The following is a 19440-nucleotide window of genomic DNA, read 5'->3' as shown; positions in this document are numbered from 1 at the left end:
TACATGATGTATGCAGATGAAAGCAGTGAAGAGAGGCCAACAGAGGCCGACGGCCGACTACTAACCTCATCCACCACCAAATTATCATCGCTCTTATCTGCATCGCTGCCCTGTGAGAGGAGAGAGAGACAGAGATTAGATATTCCTGCGCTGTTGTCTGATGTCTGTAGATTACATGTAGAAATACACGACATGCACATGCAAACAGAGCATGTGTGTTTGAAGAAGTTTATAAAAAAGCTCTCTCTCGAGAGAGAGACAGCTGTAATTAGTTACCCTGCAAATAGAGGAAATTAAGTATCTTGACATTTTATTGCCTGAGATGAGATGGCTCTGAGTAAATGCAATGGACAGTACAAATGTAATTAATTTCAGATCTTTAACTTGGAGAGGTGAAATCCTCTAAGGCACCGCTGTTTTTAATATTGCAGGTCTTTCTCGATCAAAGCGATAACGATGAACCAGCCACGATTCATTTATCTCTCACTAAAAATAATCCCTTGCAATGCTTAATATATCTACTTCTTCACAGTGATACAGCGATGAAGGCAGATAGACTGAATATTTCAATTATAAAGAGAGCAGCTCTCCACTGGACGGACACCACTGGTCTTACGTGACAAAGACTGGCAGAGTTGTGGTGAAACTTCAGTTACTGAGACATTTAACGGTAATATGAAAGTGCCTCACATAGTCCGTCATGAACTCCTTCTCATCAGCTTTCCTCTTCTTGCCGTTGCTGAGGTAGTCTGCTGAGCGACCCTTATCCCCATTGGACAGAGAGCTCTGCAGAGAGGAGAGAGGGGTGAGGAGAGGGGAGGAGAGGAGAAGAGAGGAGGGCGGTGGTGTGCACAGGGGTACAAAGAGGAGGAGGAGGAGGAGGAGGAGGAGGAGGAGGAGGAGGAGGAGGAGAGGAGTGAGGAAAAAGGGAGTGCAGGCAGAGAGGACGGAAGAGGGTGATAATGAGGTGAGAGGGACTGCATAAATCATGTCAGGCTCATAAGCTGCAGAGATGAATGTGAAAGAATATCAGGCGGCATCGATCGGCCGGCTCGCTGCAGGAGTGAGAGGAAGACAGAGAACGCTTCAAGTTTTCTTTAAAGGCAGCACAAAAGACTGAGGAGCTGCCGGAGTGGACTTTGGCACTGATGCACATTTTTTTAAACCAGTATGGTCACAATTGTACAGTGGCAGTGATGTAGTGCCGAAAGCTCGAGGGCTGTCGTACAGGGTTCTAGCACCGGAGTGTGATTGTAGGGTAGAAAAGCTAACAAGTTGTAAGTTTTATAGTTGTGGGACAAATTTAAAAACCAGAGAAAGTGATAAAAGCTGATAAAACCAGCAAATATTCAACTCATCACAGCTAGGAAATGTTCTTTAAATCTGTATTTATGTCCGTTTGGTTTACTTATAGTTCAATAAACCTTGTTTTGTCAAATCTGTACATACAGTTTTTCAAGCAAGTTTCCTGCAAATTACCATCTCAAGTGGCACGGAATAATGGATAATGCAGCATGCAAGATGCAAAAAAAATGCTTAACTGTCTATAGACAAGCATACAATATAAAATTTAGTATGGATATTAAAGTTTCCAGTAATATTTGACTTATGAATACATTTATACACCGGTTCAAATGCAGCACTCCTTTAATAGAAATTTCCATATTCTCATTTTCTCTGTAATTAGTCTGTCCACCCAGGAAACATATTTTGAGGATATTTAAAAAATAAATAAATAAATAAATGAAATTTTGCACCTGTAAAAACAAGACAAACATAATCACTTGTTTCTTTTTTATGGCTGTATGTCCAATGCAGATCAAAAATCCAGACTATAGATTGTTAACTTAAGATAAAATGCCTGATAGCCAAACTTAATATCTTATTCTTTGGACTTTAGAAAAATACCCCCCCCAAAAAAACACAAACGCAAACGTTTATTTTTTGCTTTTTTGCAAGACAGCTACTCTTTTAATATACTTTGTTTTGTGCTGTTTTTTTTTATACTTGAGCTTTGTGGTCCCTTGTAAAACACTGATGTTGCCAACAATATCAAAGACTGCTGAACAAGAAAGTGTAAGTTATACTTGATATTAAAGCAACTTTATATAGAAATTGGCAACACCTCTGTCCTAATTAAAAAAAATCTCAGGTTTCTGTAACAGTTTGTCAGACATAATGTAGCTGCTAACTACAAACAAAACTATAACCAGGTTATAACAATGTTATGTGTTGAAAACTGTGTTGAAGTAACCATGTATGTAACGCTGTGATCCTACCCTCTCACTGAAGTTACATAGTGCAAAAACAAGTGGGGGGGGGCAGGTGCCGTTTTTCCATGACATCTGCAGGCTTGATTTGAATCCGCGCGGCCGGGATTTGCATTTCCACCACAACTGTGCTACCTGCTTGAAGACGCACTTGTCGATCCCTGCAGTACTATCAAAGAATCACCGCTAACAAAGTGGCTCTGCTAATTCGGATGCAAAACACTTTTCATTTCCTTTAACTTCTTCACAACAAAAGTCTCCGGTTATTTTAGAAATTTAAAAGCTTTTATTATGAAGCAGCATTACAGGAAATGTTGTGTTTTCACCAGCAGTAACTAAACATGACTCCTGTAACAGCTGAAAGCGAACACGACGAAACAGTAACACACAGCAGATGTTTGAAAGTACAAACAGGACGAGAGAAACTAGAGAAATTCAGTTAGAAGCTACAAAAAAGTACTGAGAGCTGAACACACAGATTTTAAATAATTTCTCTCTCAGGTTTCCTGCACAGACATGAGTTCAGTATCGATTTTAGGGGGAGTCGGGTGCTTGTTACGGGTTGGCTGCAGTGGCGAGACTTCACCACAGCCCGCTTGGAGGCGGGGCAGGCCCGGCTTGGCCCTACTCCGGAGCAGGTCCATCGCCGGCGCCGCTCAGCTCAACTCAGCGCAGTAAAACTGGTGATGGAAAAGCAAATCAGCGCGGCTCGGTTTGACTCAGCGCGGCCAAAAGTGCTGGTGGAAAAACGGCAAGAGACACCATTCACCCTATTACAAGACACTGTACCATCAAAATGACTTTGAAGCTGTTAGCTTTAAGTTAAAAAAAAAAAAAAAAAAAAAAAAAAAAAAGTTACGTAATGTCACTTTAAAGCTTCTGTGGATAAAATTTGTCAACAATATCAGAAACGGTTGAACAAACAGGTGGACAAGTGTTAGTGTACTTGATATTAAGCGATCAGTGTGTAGTTGTCTGTACTCACTGGTCCTGCTTCTCGGTCTGTTCAATCCAGGCAGAAGTGTCCAACACATCCAGGTAACCAGCCACAGGACAGCACATGCAGAGAAGGAAAGACACACACATAAATGCAGGATTATCTGCCATCACTTTACAACCCTCTACAGCTGATGACTCAGTGGAAAAATATCCCTGAGGAGTGTTATTATCAGCAACACTCTTGTGCCCTGCCAAAACTCAGAAGCAGAGCCAATCATCGGGATCCATCGAGCCAAGCTTTGGTGTTTTCTCTACTCCCACCTCAGCGAGACGTTTCCATCACTAAGAATGCAATCCAACTCTCATACCCGCCCTAAACTCATCTACAGTGACACTCAGTTTGTGTCTCTGAAAGAAAAACAAGTCCACAAGTGTCATTTACAGTGTTTCTGTACCTCTGTGGTGCTCTGCAGCAGCAGCAGCAGCGGCCGCTGCCTCTAGGTGAGCCCTCTCATCCTTGGCAGCCAGCTGAGCCCCCAGAGCCCCAGACAGGGCCAGCAGTCCAGACCCTCCGCCAAGCGCCAGGCCGGGGTGGGGCAGTCCTGATGGGTGTGGGCCCACTGGCAAACCCTGGGCATGCTGGGAGAGGTGCTGGGCCTGGAGCTGTTGCTGTAGAGAGGGAAGATATAGTAGAGAGAAAGGAGAGAAGAAAGATCTGGGTGACTTACAAGCACTGGAGGAAGTGGCTCACCAGGAAGTGATCAAGTGGAAGGAAAGAAAGGGAACTAAGTGCTGCGATGTGCACAATGGGAGGGAGGGGAAGCTCTGCAGCCAAATCAGCGTGAAGGGATATTGAGTGGCAATTAAAACTGCAATATCATTTAAAGCTTTTTTTTTTTTTAATTCTCTATGAATCATATTTGCATTTCAAATTTGAGGAAAAAAATATTGGTAGGGCCCACAATTTCCTAATTTTTTGGTCCAAAAATCCAATTCTTCATCCATAAACCATTTTTCAAAAAGTTTGCCAATAATAGTATAAAAATTAAATGGGGCCCAGGGATGTTTGCCTCAAAAAAAAGAAAAAAGAAAAAGGAGGGAGTATAAATAAATGGGAGGATAAGGTACACACGCTATGAGGCAGAGGGGGGAGCCCACGTACCCCTATTGAAGCATTTAGCTCCCCCATGGTCACCTGTTTGGCGCGCTCCATGGCCTGGACCACCTGTTGTTGATGCTGTGGAACAAACCAAGAGGTCAGTGAGGGCAGGTGGATTCAGAAAGGAAAACTTAACATTCAAATGTTCTTTCTGTCCTCTGTTAACTGAATTAATATTAATGATATGTAACATTTCTTAATTAGGATGAAAAAGTATTCAGACTCTCACAAACAGCACATTTGAAATACAGATTCTTTTCCCTCTGGGAGTCATGTGAGCGCATGCAAACACTTGGCGATCGAGGAATGTGCTTTGAAGTTCTGTCCATATGCAGCTCTGCATGTGTATGTGTGTGAGAGTTAGAGCTCATTGTGTGTGTGCATGTACACACCCAGTGTGTGGGCTGCTGTCAGGAGGGGGAGAGAGAGAGAGCTGGATGCAGTACAGTATGTGTGTGTGTGTGTGTGTGTGTGTGTCTGTCTGTGTCACCTCCTGTGACAGGAATGGGATGAGCTGAGCACAGATCACGTTCAACCGCTTGGCAATCTCCGTCTGCAAGAGACAGAAAAAAAAGATACTGTTACTTTGATGAATGAATGAACACACGCACATATACAAACACACACACACAGTCAAGAATGAGCTTGAGCAAAAAGAGACGCACACAAACGCTTGCTAACGCACACGCTCGTTCTCACACACACACACGCGCTGTGGCCTGTTTCTCTCAGGGCCAGTGTGGTAAATATTTCAGCTGCTTACATTTGGTCCATGCAAATGGAAACTCTGCCAGGGAGTTTGGCTAAAATATTCATGGACAGCATCTGCTGTGGCCTCAGCCAGCCCACACCGTGTGTGTGTGTGTGTGTGTGTGTGTGTGTGTGTGTGTGTGTGTGTGTGTGTGTGTGTGTGTGTGCGTGCGTGCGCATATGTGTGTGTGTTTCTGTGGTGTTCTTGCATGCATGTTTGTCTGTGTGTGTGTTTGCATTTTGCATGCTTGAGTGTGTGTATGTTTCCTGCTGGGGGTCAGTGATTCTTGCTGTGGGTGTGTGTCTGTCTCGATCTGCTCTACTACACAGCCAGCAGCAAACTCTTCCTCCCTCCCTCCACCCCCCACTACCACCCTCCCTTCCTTCCTCCCTCCTCATCACCACCACCACCACCTCTCTTTCCATCCCTCTCTCCTCCTTTCCACCTTTCTTTCCATCTCGCTCCATTTATCGCTCTTTCCATCCATCCCTTGTTCCATTTCTCCCTTCTCAGTATTAGTACAGTAATCAGTGTAACAAGCACTAACACACACACAAAAAAAATGTTTAGTGGCAGGCCCAACAAGGCCGTTAAGGCCAGTAATGATATGCATGCAGAGATCATGACAACATCATTATGGCCGCAGGCTGTTTGTCTTGTTGACAGCTAGACTCTGCTCTGTGTGTGTGTGAGTGTGAGAGAGATGAGTCAGCGCACACACACACACACACACACACACACACACACACACACACACCTCCCTCTAAAGTGATTTATTGATGCCGGACTGAACTTCCACCCCCTCCTTTTCCTTGCTCTCCCCCTCTCATTCCTCTCCCTTGCCCACATCTCTCCCTCCCTCCACTCTCCATTTTTCAGCCAGGCAGTGTGCCCCCCCTCCCTCACTCCTCCCCTCCCTCCATCCTCTGAATCCATCACCCCCCACCCCTAGGGAGACACAATGATTTCTTGTTAGAGAACTCCAACTACTAAATGACATCTTCAGGAGAGAGAGAGAGGGAGAAAGAGGGAGAGAGAGGGAAAGAGAGAGAACATGAGCAATCGGGAGACAGAGGATAAAGAGGGAGGACAAAATGGGAGTTGGGAAATGAACAGAGGAGGCGGAGGAAGCAGAGGAGGCAGGAGGAGGAGGAAAAGGGCAGATTGGGTTGAGGGAATGACAGCCAATGAACGAAGGATGTGGGAGGGAGAGGAGAAAGAGAAAGAAGAAACAGAAGGAAGGCGGGGGAGGAAAATAAGGATGGGTGGTGGTGGTGGTGAGGGGGTGAAGTGGCGGCAGCCGCACGACAAAAGCGAAGTGATTGAGATGGTGAAATGAACGGAGGGGGAGAGAGGGAGAGAGAGAGAGAGAGAGGGTGAAAGAGGGAGAGAGAGAAAGGGAGAGTAGACGGCAGGAAGGCAGTGACCTGATTTAAAATGAAATTCAGCGTGGACTGTATGTCTGCGAGGAGACAGAGGTGGAGGGAGGGTGTGCGAAGAAAAAAAGAGATAAAGAGAGAGAAGGAGAAATCAATGGAGAAGGAAGGGACACAGAGACAGGGATGGTGAAGAAATGGAGATTAAGAGACGGGGGCATTAAAAAAGACAAAGTAAGACAGCAATTGAGGATAGAGGAGAAAAGAGGGATAGGGGATGGAGGAGTGGGGTAGGAGTGGTGGAGGTGGTGAGGGGGTCACAGAGGCAGTAACAGACTGGGATTTATGACGGGTGAGAGGGGAGGCTGTTGTGGAGGCTCGGAGAAGGGCAGAGTATTCTCATCTGTCTGTCTGTGGTGGTGAAATGAATTCTGTTTGTGGATCCTATTAACGCCTCCACAGCATAATGCCGCCGTAAAGATCCATCAGAGGGGGGACCAACATCACGGTGGTCGAGGGACACAGAGAGAAACAACAGAGTGCGAGAGAGACAGACTTCCCTGAGAAATATTAGTCACTTTGAGTAGAGCTGATTGAGGGATAATCCGAGAGGATAATGCAAAGATTTAGGAGTTTGAGGGGTGAGAGACAAAAAGAGTGGAGAGAGAGCGCTCACCTGTTTGTGCATTTCAATGTTAAGGCCGTAGGACATCTCGTAATACTGAAACACAGCAGAAAGTCAGTTAATACACGTGATCATACACAAAAAAAAGAACATCATCTGAAAGACCTGCACAAACTATATATGAGGAGGGGTTTTTAAAACTGTAATGTAATAGGTATATAATGGGATGTAGACTTATGTAGAATAAAAACAAATATGTACTTAATACAAATTGCATATGTTGTTGTCATAAGGTATGTTTTATGTGCAAACACCATCTTCTAAATCAAACAGAAACTTGAAACTTTAGTGACTAGAACACCTGAAGCACAATTATTTGTATCCCGGCGGCTAAAACACTTACGCGGTTTGAAATTTGAATACTGCAAGCTTTTGTTAACATAAAAAAAGTAACACCATCAGGGCCTCGAGGGTGCACATGCACCCAAAAATCTGTCAGGTGCGACTAAACATTTTTTTGATCTAAAAAGTAATACACATATTTCAACAATTGAGGTCATCGTGATTTCTTGTTGAGTGTGCTGGGATTTCAGTGAAGAAAAAAAACATATATTGGCACATTTATCCCTGTTATTCATTAAAACAATATGTTAAGACTTTAAAGTATTGTTGGGTGCACCTAATTATGCAACCAGGTAAACCAAGATAAATAATTTCTCTTCCAGGCGCGGGCAGATAATGAACTACTTGAATCGAAGCATCTAATTTCTGCCGTAACTCATGTGTGAGGTCATATTTACATAAGCTGTTAATTCAGTCATTGTTTCTACAAACATAAATTCAACAGTGTGAGCACCGAACCACTCACAGGCTTTTCTTTTTGCTCCCAGTGTCAGATGATGCCAGCCCCCGCCTGTGCACTCTGAAGTGCCCAGATGTCCCTAAAAGCACATCGCTACTAATTTCACCTTGACTCTGCTAAAAGTCAATGGCACTAAATTGACCCTGAGGCGCATTTCAGGGGCCGGAAACCAGAAGCGAGGCAGAGCAAATTGTCACCGTGCAGAAGAAGGTGACAGACTATTGCAATAATCATGTCTAATGTGAGCTATTTGACCCTGGCTTTTACCCAAAAGTACAAGGAGCAGCGAGGAGCGTGGGAGGAGATGAATGCCACAGAGAGAGACAGGCAGGTGAGGGTCTATCCCTCTCTCTACCTTCGGAGATGGACGGAAAAAAAGGGGAGCATTTTAAAGTCAGATGCCTCAGAAAAGTGACAGGCTGACATTTGCTTTTCAGTGTGACTGGTTGTGGAGAGAGGAGATTGGCAGTTGGGCAGCCAGAACAGGCTGGCAGGACGGGAGAGGAGATGGCAGGGGTCCTCTCTCTCCAGACATCTCTCCTGGCAGTTAACATGCGTGTGTGCATTTGTGTGTGTGAGCAGGTGTGTGTGTTTGCAGCACAAGCCTGCAACTGTGTGGGCGTGTGTATCTATGTGCGTTGTGTGTGTGTGTGTGTGTGTGTGTGTGTGTGTGCGCACACGCTCCTCTTTCTGCGTGTGTGCCACCATAAAAGAAGCCTTTCCTGGCAGCTGGCAGCTCTGCTTGGCAGTCGTTGTGCCAAGTTTCGCCTGTTGCTTAGCAACATCCAAACTCATCCAAACCCAAATCATCAGCCAGGAAAGGAGACCTGGTCTGTGCTTGATGCCAGCAACCCCCCATCCCCACCCCCTCCTCCACCCATCACTAAAACTTCAATCCCCCCACAAGTCCCCGCTCTGTGCCAAGATTGCCACATAGCTCTCTTTTGGCTCAGCAGGTTCTGGGCAGCCTCCACTCAGTCAGCTGTGGCTGTGTGTGGCTCTGATCACAGGTAAATCAAGGCTGCAGGTTTACAGACAGACAAAGAGTTTTAGCCTTTACTGATAACGTATCCTTCACTGATTATAAAGCCACGATTATTCACACAGAGTGTGTCTAGATCGTCTCCTGGCCTCAGTTATGAGATGCAAAAGCCTAAACTTAAGAGGAACATCTATCAAGCAGCAGTTTTCAGAGTAAACACCCTGTGATAACACTAACCTCTAACAGAGCAGTGTGGGTGGGAATGACTCGCAACCAGTGAGACAGCAAGTAAAACAATTACGAGTCTGCATCGCTCCATGGGTGGAATAAAGAGCTGCGACAACAGTTCTCACTGTCAATAACTGTCTTCATTAACAGATTAATCTTCATAATGTTATAATATTAAAAAATGCCCACAGTGTTTTCTAAAAGCTCAAATGAACGGTCTGTAGCCCAAAGGTACAGGTTACATCTTTGACAGAGTTCATTAGCAACTCTGCCAAGGTTTGAACTGTAGATGCATGAATGAATGTATGACTGTGTATGGAAACTTTCATTACTCTGTGCAGGTCTGGTAAACAAATACAACATGTGTTTAAATTCAGTATTATTCAACAAAGCAAACACTCAAATCCATCTTCATAAAACAAGTTCCAAGCTAAGTTTTTAAATATTCTGAATCCTCTATGTTTTACATTAGATGTTTACTAGCTTGTAATCCCTTTCCCTGTCGGTGCTGGCACATTACTGACACTTATGCATCAATCAACACAACTTTCAGTCAGTGAGGAGTGCGATGGTCGCCGCGATATAGCGAGAAAATCGACACCACAAAACACACATAAAAGCTCAAGAGGAAAGTGACGCTAAATGCTGTAAAGTTACAGATATCATAAGCAGCGGATATGGTTAGAGTTTAAAACAAAGAAAAAAACATAGGAAGGCAGCCTTCAACACTTCATATCACAGATACATTTCCAAAGTGGATTCAACATTATTAGGGAAAAAAATGGAATCTTGCTGTGGGCTGCAGAAGCATTGGGAAAATAAAGACCTGCATAGTCTTTTCTGTCAAGAAGGGAAAGCATTGTAAACTAAAAGAGATATGTTCCTTGCATACATAGTAATCTTAAAAATAATGACAAAAATGCAGGGCAAGTGGTCTGTTGTAAATGGACTGAACATGGAGCTTTGCTTGGATTTATGTTTGATTCTCAGTCTGATTTATCATCCCAGTTCACCCCCGCTGCCAACTGTAACAGACACTCAAAGATGGCTGATGTCAGTTCTAACATATCATACCTATGATTCAGTACAGATACCAAACTTACACTTTTCTTTGTGCCCGTCTTTATGAAATAAGTTGAAATGTTATTTAAATTAACAACATGATCAGTATAAAGTATAGAGAAGGGTAAGAGTCAAAGCAGAGATTGAATGCCAGCGTTCAGCACATTGATACTTTAAACTCTGTGGTTTGGTACCAAAGACTGTGTATGTTTATGTTTATTTAAGGATCTCCATCAAAAGCACATGGATGTGCTTGTATTCTTTTTTGGGTCCTGAACATAAAACTGTATTATACAGTTGGTTGGTTACACAGGCCTCTACAGATGTAGACACATCAGCAGCACAGCCCGGGACTACATTTCTCAGACACAAAAAGAAACACTTGCATGCACAAGATCGCACGCCCATGTAAGTGCTGTTTATTCTGCAGTCCCATATTATGTGTGTGTGTGGTCGTGTGTGGTCTGGTGTGTGGTTGTGTGGTGGTTTTTTGGTGGGTGTTGTTTGGCAGCTGTTGGCAGATGAAAGGGATTCAGTGGACTTGGCACTGCACTTGTTGTGAGTGAATGCGTAGAGACATGGCCTGTGTGTGTGTGTGTGTGTGTGTGTGTCTCTCACCATAACGTAGTGTCTCTGGATCTCTGTCTTCTCTGTAGCCAGTTTCTCACATTCCAGTTTCAAACTGCAACAGAGTGAAAGGAAGAGAAGAGTTTTGATGTTTATCATATCCCAAATATAAAAAACAAAACAAAATGCAATTAGCAACATGACAACAAATTACTCTCGGCTCACTCACACACTCCCTCCCTCTGCCTCCTCTCCTTCGCCCTCACACTCAGTGGGGGAGGAGGGAGCAGGGTGACTGGGGTGCTGACAGCCCATTATCACCTCAGAGCAGAGCAGAAATAGACGAAGTCACGCTCGGAGCCTGAAACCAAGCCAAGACTGCAGGCAGGCACATCCAAGGTGTCTCTCTCTGGACAATTTTCAATCTATCCATGTGCCCTCCACTCCTCCTCATTTTGTTGCTTCCCCAATTACCAGCCAGTCCGTCTGTCTCTCTCTCTGTCTGTCTGACCGTTCCTCTCCTTCTTTCCCCTTCGGCAATACACTTTGCCAAGTTTCACTGAAGTCGAAGCTTCTGCTTTAAGTGGGTCAAAAGGGGCCAGATCTGTCTGGATGTGTAATAAATCTGCCTTTTTTCTGTTTCCTCTCTCTCTCTCTCCCTCCTTGTGTTCAAGACATGGTCTCCGCTGCTCTGTCTGTGAGCATGTCAGGCTACCACAGCTACAGTGAGGCCTGAGGTGGAGGCTCTCTCTCTAACACACAGAGTCACACATCTCTGAAGTGATAGCGGCCAAACACCTCTCCCACATGTCCTATATTTCTCTCCGTCCTCTGTGTCTGCCCGTCTCTCCTCGCACTCAAACCAGTCCCCAGTGTCCTCTAAAAGTGGATAATGCCAATGGCTGGATTTGCACACACACACACACACACACACACACACACACACACACACACACCATTTCCAAAATGTATTTGTATACCAGGTCCAGGCACACAAACCTCAAACCTCCCTTGTTACCTCTGCTACTCCCACCCTCCCCAGAGAGGTTGTATATTTTGGGCCTTCAGCTTTTTCCGCCGACTTGTTTGCGGGCGGCAGATAGATTGATTGGGGGGGGGGCCTCGCTGTGTGGTGAGGTGGGACGTTGGAGGGAGGTGGTGGGCAGGGGGAGGGGGTCGTTTGGTGGAGGAAAATTAGAATATGATTAATATCGCAACATTACCCCCAGCCGCAACAGGTAATAACGGTCCCATCCGCTCCCCTTCTCCAGTGCTGCGTGCACACACACACATAATTGACTCATTTATCATTGCCAGCCAGTTGAGGAGAAGAGGACGAGGGAGGAGAGGGGGAGAAGCAGGACGAAAAGTGGGAGAGGGTGGTGGTGTTGGTGGAGGAGAGAGGGGGGTAGTGAGGATTAAACCCCCCCCACCCTATAGATTTTATTACAGTGGAATTGCCTCTCGGCAGAAGTCACTCACTGCTGGGCTGGGAACTACTTCAACTATGTGTGTTTGTGTGCATGACTGCTGCATGACTACACACACACACACATGTACAAACTCCCGCACATGCACGCACGCACACACACAGGCACAATAAGAATTGATTGTTGTGAATTTCCTATGTTTAAATGCCGCAGTTAGTACTAAAGATTATTTTCAAAAGCAATTAATCAGTTGATTACAAGCTGTCTTCAGAGGAGCACACCGTCCATATTTGCTGGACATTTGCTTTAAAGCAGAACAGTTTGAAATTGTGTTTTCCTTTTAAGTCAGTTTGTTTATTCAAATCATGAAAATGAAGCATGTTCTCTTCCTCCAAACTACATAGTTCACCTTTAAGTTGAATTGTTGTGATAAATAAAAACACCATGCGTCACAGCTGACATGAACTGTAATGCCGCTGTCAGTCATGGGCTCTCATTATTTACACCTTGGTCGCCAGTTCATCTCAGGCCCGACACACAGGGACAAACAACGATTCACGTTTACAGTCACAGCAACGGGCAATTTAGAGTGACTGATTAGCCTTGCATGTCTTTGGATTGCGGGCCAGAGTACCAACAGAGAACCCACGCAGCACGGGGAAAACATGCAAACCCCTGAACCCAAGACTTTCGTGAAGCAACTGCAGTGCTCCCCAATATTTATTCTCAAGTCTATAAAGTGCTCTCAAAAGTGAAGAGCACATTGTGACAGCTTTAAAGAAAAAAAAAAAATCTGTTCAACCAACTATCCAAACAAAAACAAAAAACAAAGTTTGTGTTCATAAGGCAGAGGAAAGCATCATACTCTCACAGTCAGTTATCTGGAATTATTTCGGCAACAAGAAGGATGATATTGACCAAAAACCTGTTCCGTGTCGACAGTGTCTTGCATCTCTCACTACAACGAGAGGCAACACAACTAATGTGTTTGACTATTTACGTCGGTACCACAAAGCTCAGTACAATGCATGCAAAGACAGATCTGACTGTCGTCCAAAAAAAAAAAAAAACATGATTTCAGTTGTTGAATAAAAGGTTGAATAACCTGTTTATCACTCATTGTTAGATACTTAGCGTAAAATGTGTTTATTGTCGTTCATGTACGCAGGTCCCAGCACAATAAAAGCAAGCAATAACTGATAACAATAAGAATATCTCTAAAACACAGACATAAGCCATACTCGTAACATTCACAAAAACGGGTAAGATCATTGCAGGTTAATTGTCCACAAGATAGCAGCAGTGCAGCATAATATAAAGTGCTACTCAGGGCATCTGATGAAAATTCCTGTATTTTTTTCATATCGCAATATATATCACAGGGTTAAAAAAAAATCCCAATGTCAGTTTTTTCAAATATCGTGCAGCCTCAACCAGACAGACAATGTTCATTTTTATGTGATACAACAACTGTAATGATTAATTGATTGTCAAGATTGTCCTCCATTGGTCCAAGTCCAGCTGGGAACCCGACATTACATATCGGCACCCATTCCCTCCTTGTCTCCCCCCTCTTTTCTCTGGACTCTCATTCATCCAACGAAGCCTTAAAATGGCTAAAACACATAAAAAGAAACCATCTAATTAATTTAGTGTGGATGAACTCATCAGCGAATTTTTTCAACAAATCATTTCAGCTCCAAATTATGGTTTATGGATGCATGCTTTCTTACAGCATCAGGTCATTTTGAAAGGAATATGCCACATCTCTAAAACCACTTCGGCTCATGAAAGCAAATGAGTAGCAGTCAGCAGTTCTATTAAATACAACTAAAGAGGGAAAAAAAATCAATGTCTCTAAAATCACCTCTAAAATCAGTTCCGTTTTTGGCACTGCACACTTGAAATTGTGTGTGAGAGTGTATGTTTGCTTTGCAACCTTGTAATGCTGTTGTGCAGACACACACGCACACTGCAGGCAGACACTTCTTCTTCTTACAGGAGAGACCCCAAGGTCGCACTCAGAAAGAAATAATCATTCCCCACAAAATGGACTTCAAGGAATGAAATTACTCGGGGTGTGTGTGTGTGTGTGTGTGTGTGTGTGTGTGTGCCATTATGTGACTGTAGGAGCATAAAAGAGTTGGAGGAGGGAGAAAAATGAGGGGGAGAGAGGGGAGGAGAGCAGTGAGCAGGAAGTGAGTATTTCATGTCGAAATGATTGCCTGTAATAATTAGTGTTTGGCTCAGCACCATTTACTGAGAGAGAGGGAGGGAGAGGAGGTTTGGAGGAAGCAGAGAAAGACACAGAGAAAAAAACAAGATTGAGTGAGCGAGAGAGAAAGGAACAGCAAGAAAAAAAAGCAGATATGACTGTGTTTGTGTGTGTGTGTGTGTGTGTGTGTGTGTGTGCGCGCAAGCATGCTTGCATGTGTGTTTGTGTGTGTGCGTGTGCTCGTCAAGTCAGGCTCGGTTCCTCCAATCTTTCACTGGCGGTGACAGGAGATAAGATGATCAGCCGAATGCGCTACAAATCTGCAGCCTGCCAGCCTTCAGACAGCTCTGTCAGTGCTGCACTGCTACTGAAAACACACACACACACACAAAAACACACCTAAATGCCCATGCTCCAAGTGTGTGTGTGTGTGTGCGTGTGCTTGTAGACATTAAACCCACATACTTGCACATATACTGACAACATGTAGTCTCACACACACACACACACACACACAAAACCCACACATGTGAGCACAAGCACGGTGCAGTATGTAAACCCACACATACGCACAAACCTGCTAAATAAACACGGGCAGAACACACACACTCTAACAAGGGCCTACAGAGACTGAAGCATCTAATTAAGATCCTGCACTTTGTAGAAATGTGCCGACTGGCTTTTTAGTCTCCACGTTTGAAACGGGCTACTGGGTATTGTAAAAATGTCAACTCCTCCCAGTGCTTGTTTTTTCCTTCACCATACTTTTACTTTCACTATTCCCTCATTGATTATTTCACTAAAAAGGAAAAAAGACTTTCAGTTTGTTTTTCTGTTCTATAACACTTGTCCATTGCTTCTGGTTGTTGGATATTTCTCCAACAAAAACTGATATTTTACACAGATAAAATTAAAGAGGACATCAAACTAATAAGGATAGATTTGGTACACAGCAGAAAGCCATTTGAGTTAAAAGGGATAGAAGTTAATCTTCTCCTTCTAGCAGCCTGTGTGCAGTTTAAACACGGTACAGCCTCGAACTTGGAACATTTCATTGTGAATGACACAATATTTCCAGTCACAACTATGGCTAAAAATGGAAAGACATTACATCTGTTTCTTGAGAGATTAGTAATCTGATCAACAGAAAATTAATCTGCAACAATGTTGATAATTAATCATTTGTATCCATGTTTAAACTACAATGTTAAAGATGTCCTAGTTTTAGCTTTGCAGATGTAAATTTTTGGTGGTTTCCTCGCTCACAAGCAATCCAAACATGTCAGCTTTGCATTTCGGCAATCATGGTGGGCATTTATTGACAGTTTTCCACAGTTTAACACCACTGTTTTAAATTCAAATCTCAGGTCTGTAACAATTTGTCAGATGTAATGTAGGTGCCAACTACAAACAAAACTCATTACATCATAGCAATGTTATGTTGACAACTTGTTTCTTGAAGTAAACATGTATGCAACGCCGTGATCCTTCCGTCTCACTGAAGTTACATGACTAAAAGCAGGAGGCAGAAACACCATTCATCCCATTACAACACTGTACCATCAACATGAGTTTGAAGTTGTTATTTTAAAAGGTAAAAAGTCACGTAATAGGATGCCCATTAGCTCAGATGGTAGAGCAAGCGTCCTATGTCCAGAGGCTTTGTCCTCGCTACAGTGGCCCTGGGTTCAAGTCCCAGCCTGGGGCCCTTTACTGCGTGTCAGGCTGACTTAGTGACATATTAAAGCACTTGCAGTGGTTTTGTTTTGGTTATTTGTAGGACCCGATCAATACTAAATTTTTGGTGCTGATATAGATATTCTATTTTCAACAATACAAACAAAGAACAGCTGTAAATCATCACATTTGAGAGGCTGGAGACTGATCTTTTTTTTTTCTATTTCTGCTTAATGAGTAACAAGTGATTACCAACTGTGTTATTATGTATAATTTTCTGATGATGATTTATCAGTTAAAAAGGGACTAACTGTGTCAGAATAAAGCATACATGCCGATAAACATCATTATCAGAAAATAGGAACATTTTCAGAGTGAAAACATTACCAGGCGGATGAGCCAACACTAAACCTACTGATGCTTATTAATCCCGGCTGCTGCTACCAAGTGTGGATCCACCATCACTTGTTCTGCCGTCTGGAGCTCAGCGCTGTCTTTGGCAAACAGACATCATAAGTGACACACGTGCTATACAAAATACAGAGCTACCAGCCAATAAAGAACACACACACACACACACACACACACACACACACACACACACACACACACACACACACACACACACACACACACACACACACACACACACACACACACACACACACACACACACACACACACACACACACACACAGGAGCCATGTAACGGTTGCCCTGGTGTTGTGCCTTTACAGTGTCAGGACCATTTAGCCCGCCCGCCTGCAGGTATGTGACTGTTCACTTTACATCACATTAACTATTGATCAACCTTTCCTCCCCGCTGCTCCACTGGAGAAAATCTTCTATCCCAGTCCCTCTTTCGCTCTTTAAACACACTCTCGCACTCAAACATGCACACCAGGGACCCACCCAACTCGCCTGTACGCTCTTTCATCATCTCTCAAGGGTGTGTACAAGAGCAAATACACACACCCACACATGCACACACAAAACAGAGCTGGGATCTCGTCGCACAACAGCAGGCCAACTGTAGTCCTCTCTGCTGCCAGGCTCACTGTAAGGGCTGCCCTTTCATAAATGTTGCTCACACATGCACACCTCTTTTCTCACACAAATACTCATGATTAAAAACACACACACGCACAGTAACTATGAGCAAACAATTAACCCTTGGGCCTCCCTAAAGCAAATATAAATTTCATTATGTGGTGAGTGACAAACAGACAGCTACAATTAGAAGATTCATGACTATTTTATGTAATTATATCTGTACACACACAGTCTTTCTGGATGCATGTGCATGATTGTGGACCAAGGACTTCTCTGGCTAATGGCACAATCGAAACTCAGTTATTTTCTCGCTGCCTCATCCTCATGCACTACATCTGATCCCTAATCTTTACCATTTACTATGGTTTTATCTGCAGTCGAAGCAGCCATAGGCTCTGCTTTATGATAGCCTTTATTTTGTATTCGTAAGTATTTAAAAACAATTGACATGTGTCACTTGACAGATTATGTCAGAGCATTTTATTCACGAAGAGCAAAATGCTATACAAGCTTAGGTATATTTGACATTTTTCAAGATGTTTTACTATAAAAAATTTCAAAAATGATTTGAAGAGTCAGATCTGTTCTTTGTGGGCAACAGTGATGTCAGATGGTAAGACATTTAGAATATTAAATTAATTATCTTTACCAACTACAGCTTAGCCTTTTAACCCTTAGATGAACATAACTACTTTAAAATACCAACATGAAAATGTAAAAAATAAATGTTGCAAGAAGCAGGTAATAATTGGTTATCTGTATCTTAAAAGAATGCACATCATGCATCCCCAGTTCAAAGCCTGAAGAAATTAGATTTAATATAATTAGAGCCCAATAAATGTATCAATCTGCCTTTATCCAACACTACAATTTTTTAAAATTGATATTATATTGCAGAAAGAGATACTAGGGAAAAAGCATATCATTGAACTCCGTTTCAGTGCACTCGTTCTTTGAGACGATAAAGTTTATTGGTTAACTGGTAAATATTCTGCCTCCATTACATATATTTGTTACAACTGTTTAATAACTAACATCTGCGGATTCACTGCAAAAAATGTGTGTTATTGGCCGATATATCTGTATTGGAATTTTGTACCTCCAGGTATCAATTAAAAAAATAAAAAAATCAGGTTACAGCCAGGCTACAAGACTGACTAATCAATGAATCAAGTGATCTTTGCTAGTCTACAAACAATTATTTTGAAACAGTTCACTTGTCCGGAAAAATAATATAAGGTTTCCATTAAAACTTGGCACAAGCCCCAAAGGGAAACATTTGGATTGTTTATATGTCCAGCTGACAGTTCAAAGGTGCTCAATAGAGAACAGAGAACTGGCTGATTTTGGGAACTTTTCACTGACAAACTACCTACAGGGTTTTTCTGTCATTTAAAGAATTGCTAAATAGACAAATTATCTCAGCACTACTGTGAACAATGACGACCAGAGATTAACCTGTGACAGCAATGTGATATGATTGAGTTTGAATATGCGTGCTCTGCATCTGGCTAATATCACAACTCTCTCTTGTAGCAAACTGGAGCAGCTGACAGTGACTGCCAAGTATTTTAAATACAACACACACACACACACACACACACACACACACACACTTATGACTGATATATGGCTGTGTGTTTATAGAGAGAGAATTACAGTAATGAGAGCCCTGTGTCAGCAGCTCCTCCCATCTCCCTTTAGTCTGCTGATTACAGCCCATTTGGATAGTTTAGAACACACACACACATACACACATACACAGCAAAAACCTGAGCAGCTGACCAACCAATGACCCTTTAATCAATTAACCCTTCCCTTTCTTTAGCTTCCTCAGTAATCTTTCTCATCCCTTTGTACCAACCACACATGCCACCAAAGAGACAAGAGACACAAATTTAGAATCGCACCCTGCCACCCACGCATCCACACACACACACACACTTGCAGCTCATCAGCTCTAATCCCTTCCCTCCGTTTCTTTCCTGCCATCTAATCCAACATCTATGAGAATCCAGCCACCTTCTCTGCAGACAAAATACACAACTAAGCCCTGCTATTTCTGGACAGCATCTATTTGTGTGTGTGTGTGTGTGTGTGTGTGTGTGTGTGTGTGTGTGTGTGTGTGTGTGTGTGTGTGTGTGTGTGTGTGTGTGTGAAGATAATTGGGGACGCCCTTGCATATGTGTAAGTGTGTTAAGCACATGCATCAGATTGGGAGTCTCTCTGAATGGATCAGTGTGT

The 19440-nt window shown here is 43.1% G+C and overlaps 1 protein-coding gene across 4 annotated transcripts in view; it reads right to left on the bottom strand.

The window, feature by feature from the left end:
* tle2a (TLE family member 2, transcriptional corepressor a) overlaps positions 1-19440 on the bottom strand; it is a 45235-nt gene that overhangs the window by 8206 nt on the left and 17589 nt on the right. For 2 of the 4 annotated variants that reach the window (XM_037115290.1, XM_037115289.1), the window contains exons 3-10: positions 10873-10936; positions 7172-7216; positions 4859-4921; positions 4342-4446; positions 3665-3878; positions 3256-3272; positions 691-786; positions 66-110 (exon numbers count right to left, since the gene is read on the bottom strand). In XM_037115290.1, coding sequence (XP_036971185.1) covers positions 66-110; positions 691-786; positions 3256-3272; positions 3665-3878; positions 4342-4446; positions 4859-4921; positions 7172-7216; positions 10873-10936 — 649 coding nt within the window. The remainder of the gene's footprint in view (positions 1-65; positions 111-690; positions 787-3255; positions 3273-3664; positions 3879-4341; positions 4447-4858; positions 4922-7171; positions 7217-10872; positions 10937-19440) is intronic. The other 2 variants (XM_037115291.1, XM_037115292.1) reach the window with 2 other exon arrangements.

This window comes from Acanthopagrus latus, chromosome 11 (genome assembly GCF_904848185.1).
Source record: "Acanthopagrus latus isolate v.2019 chromosome 11, fAcaLat1.1, whole genome shotgun sequence".
Lineage (NCBI taxonomy): Eukaryota > Metazoa > Chordata > Actinopteri > Spariformes > Sparidae > Acanthopagrus > Acanthopagrus latus.
This window is presented reverse-complemented; position numbering and strand designations above follow the sequence as displayed.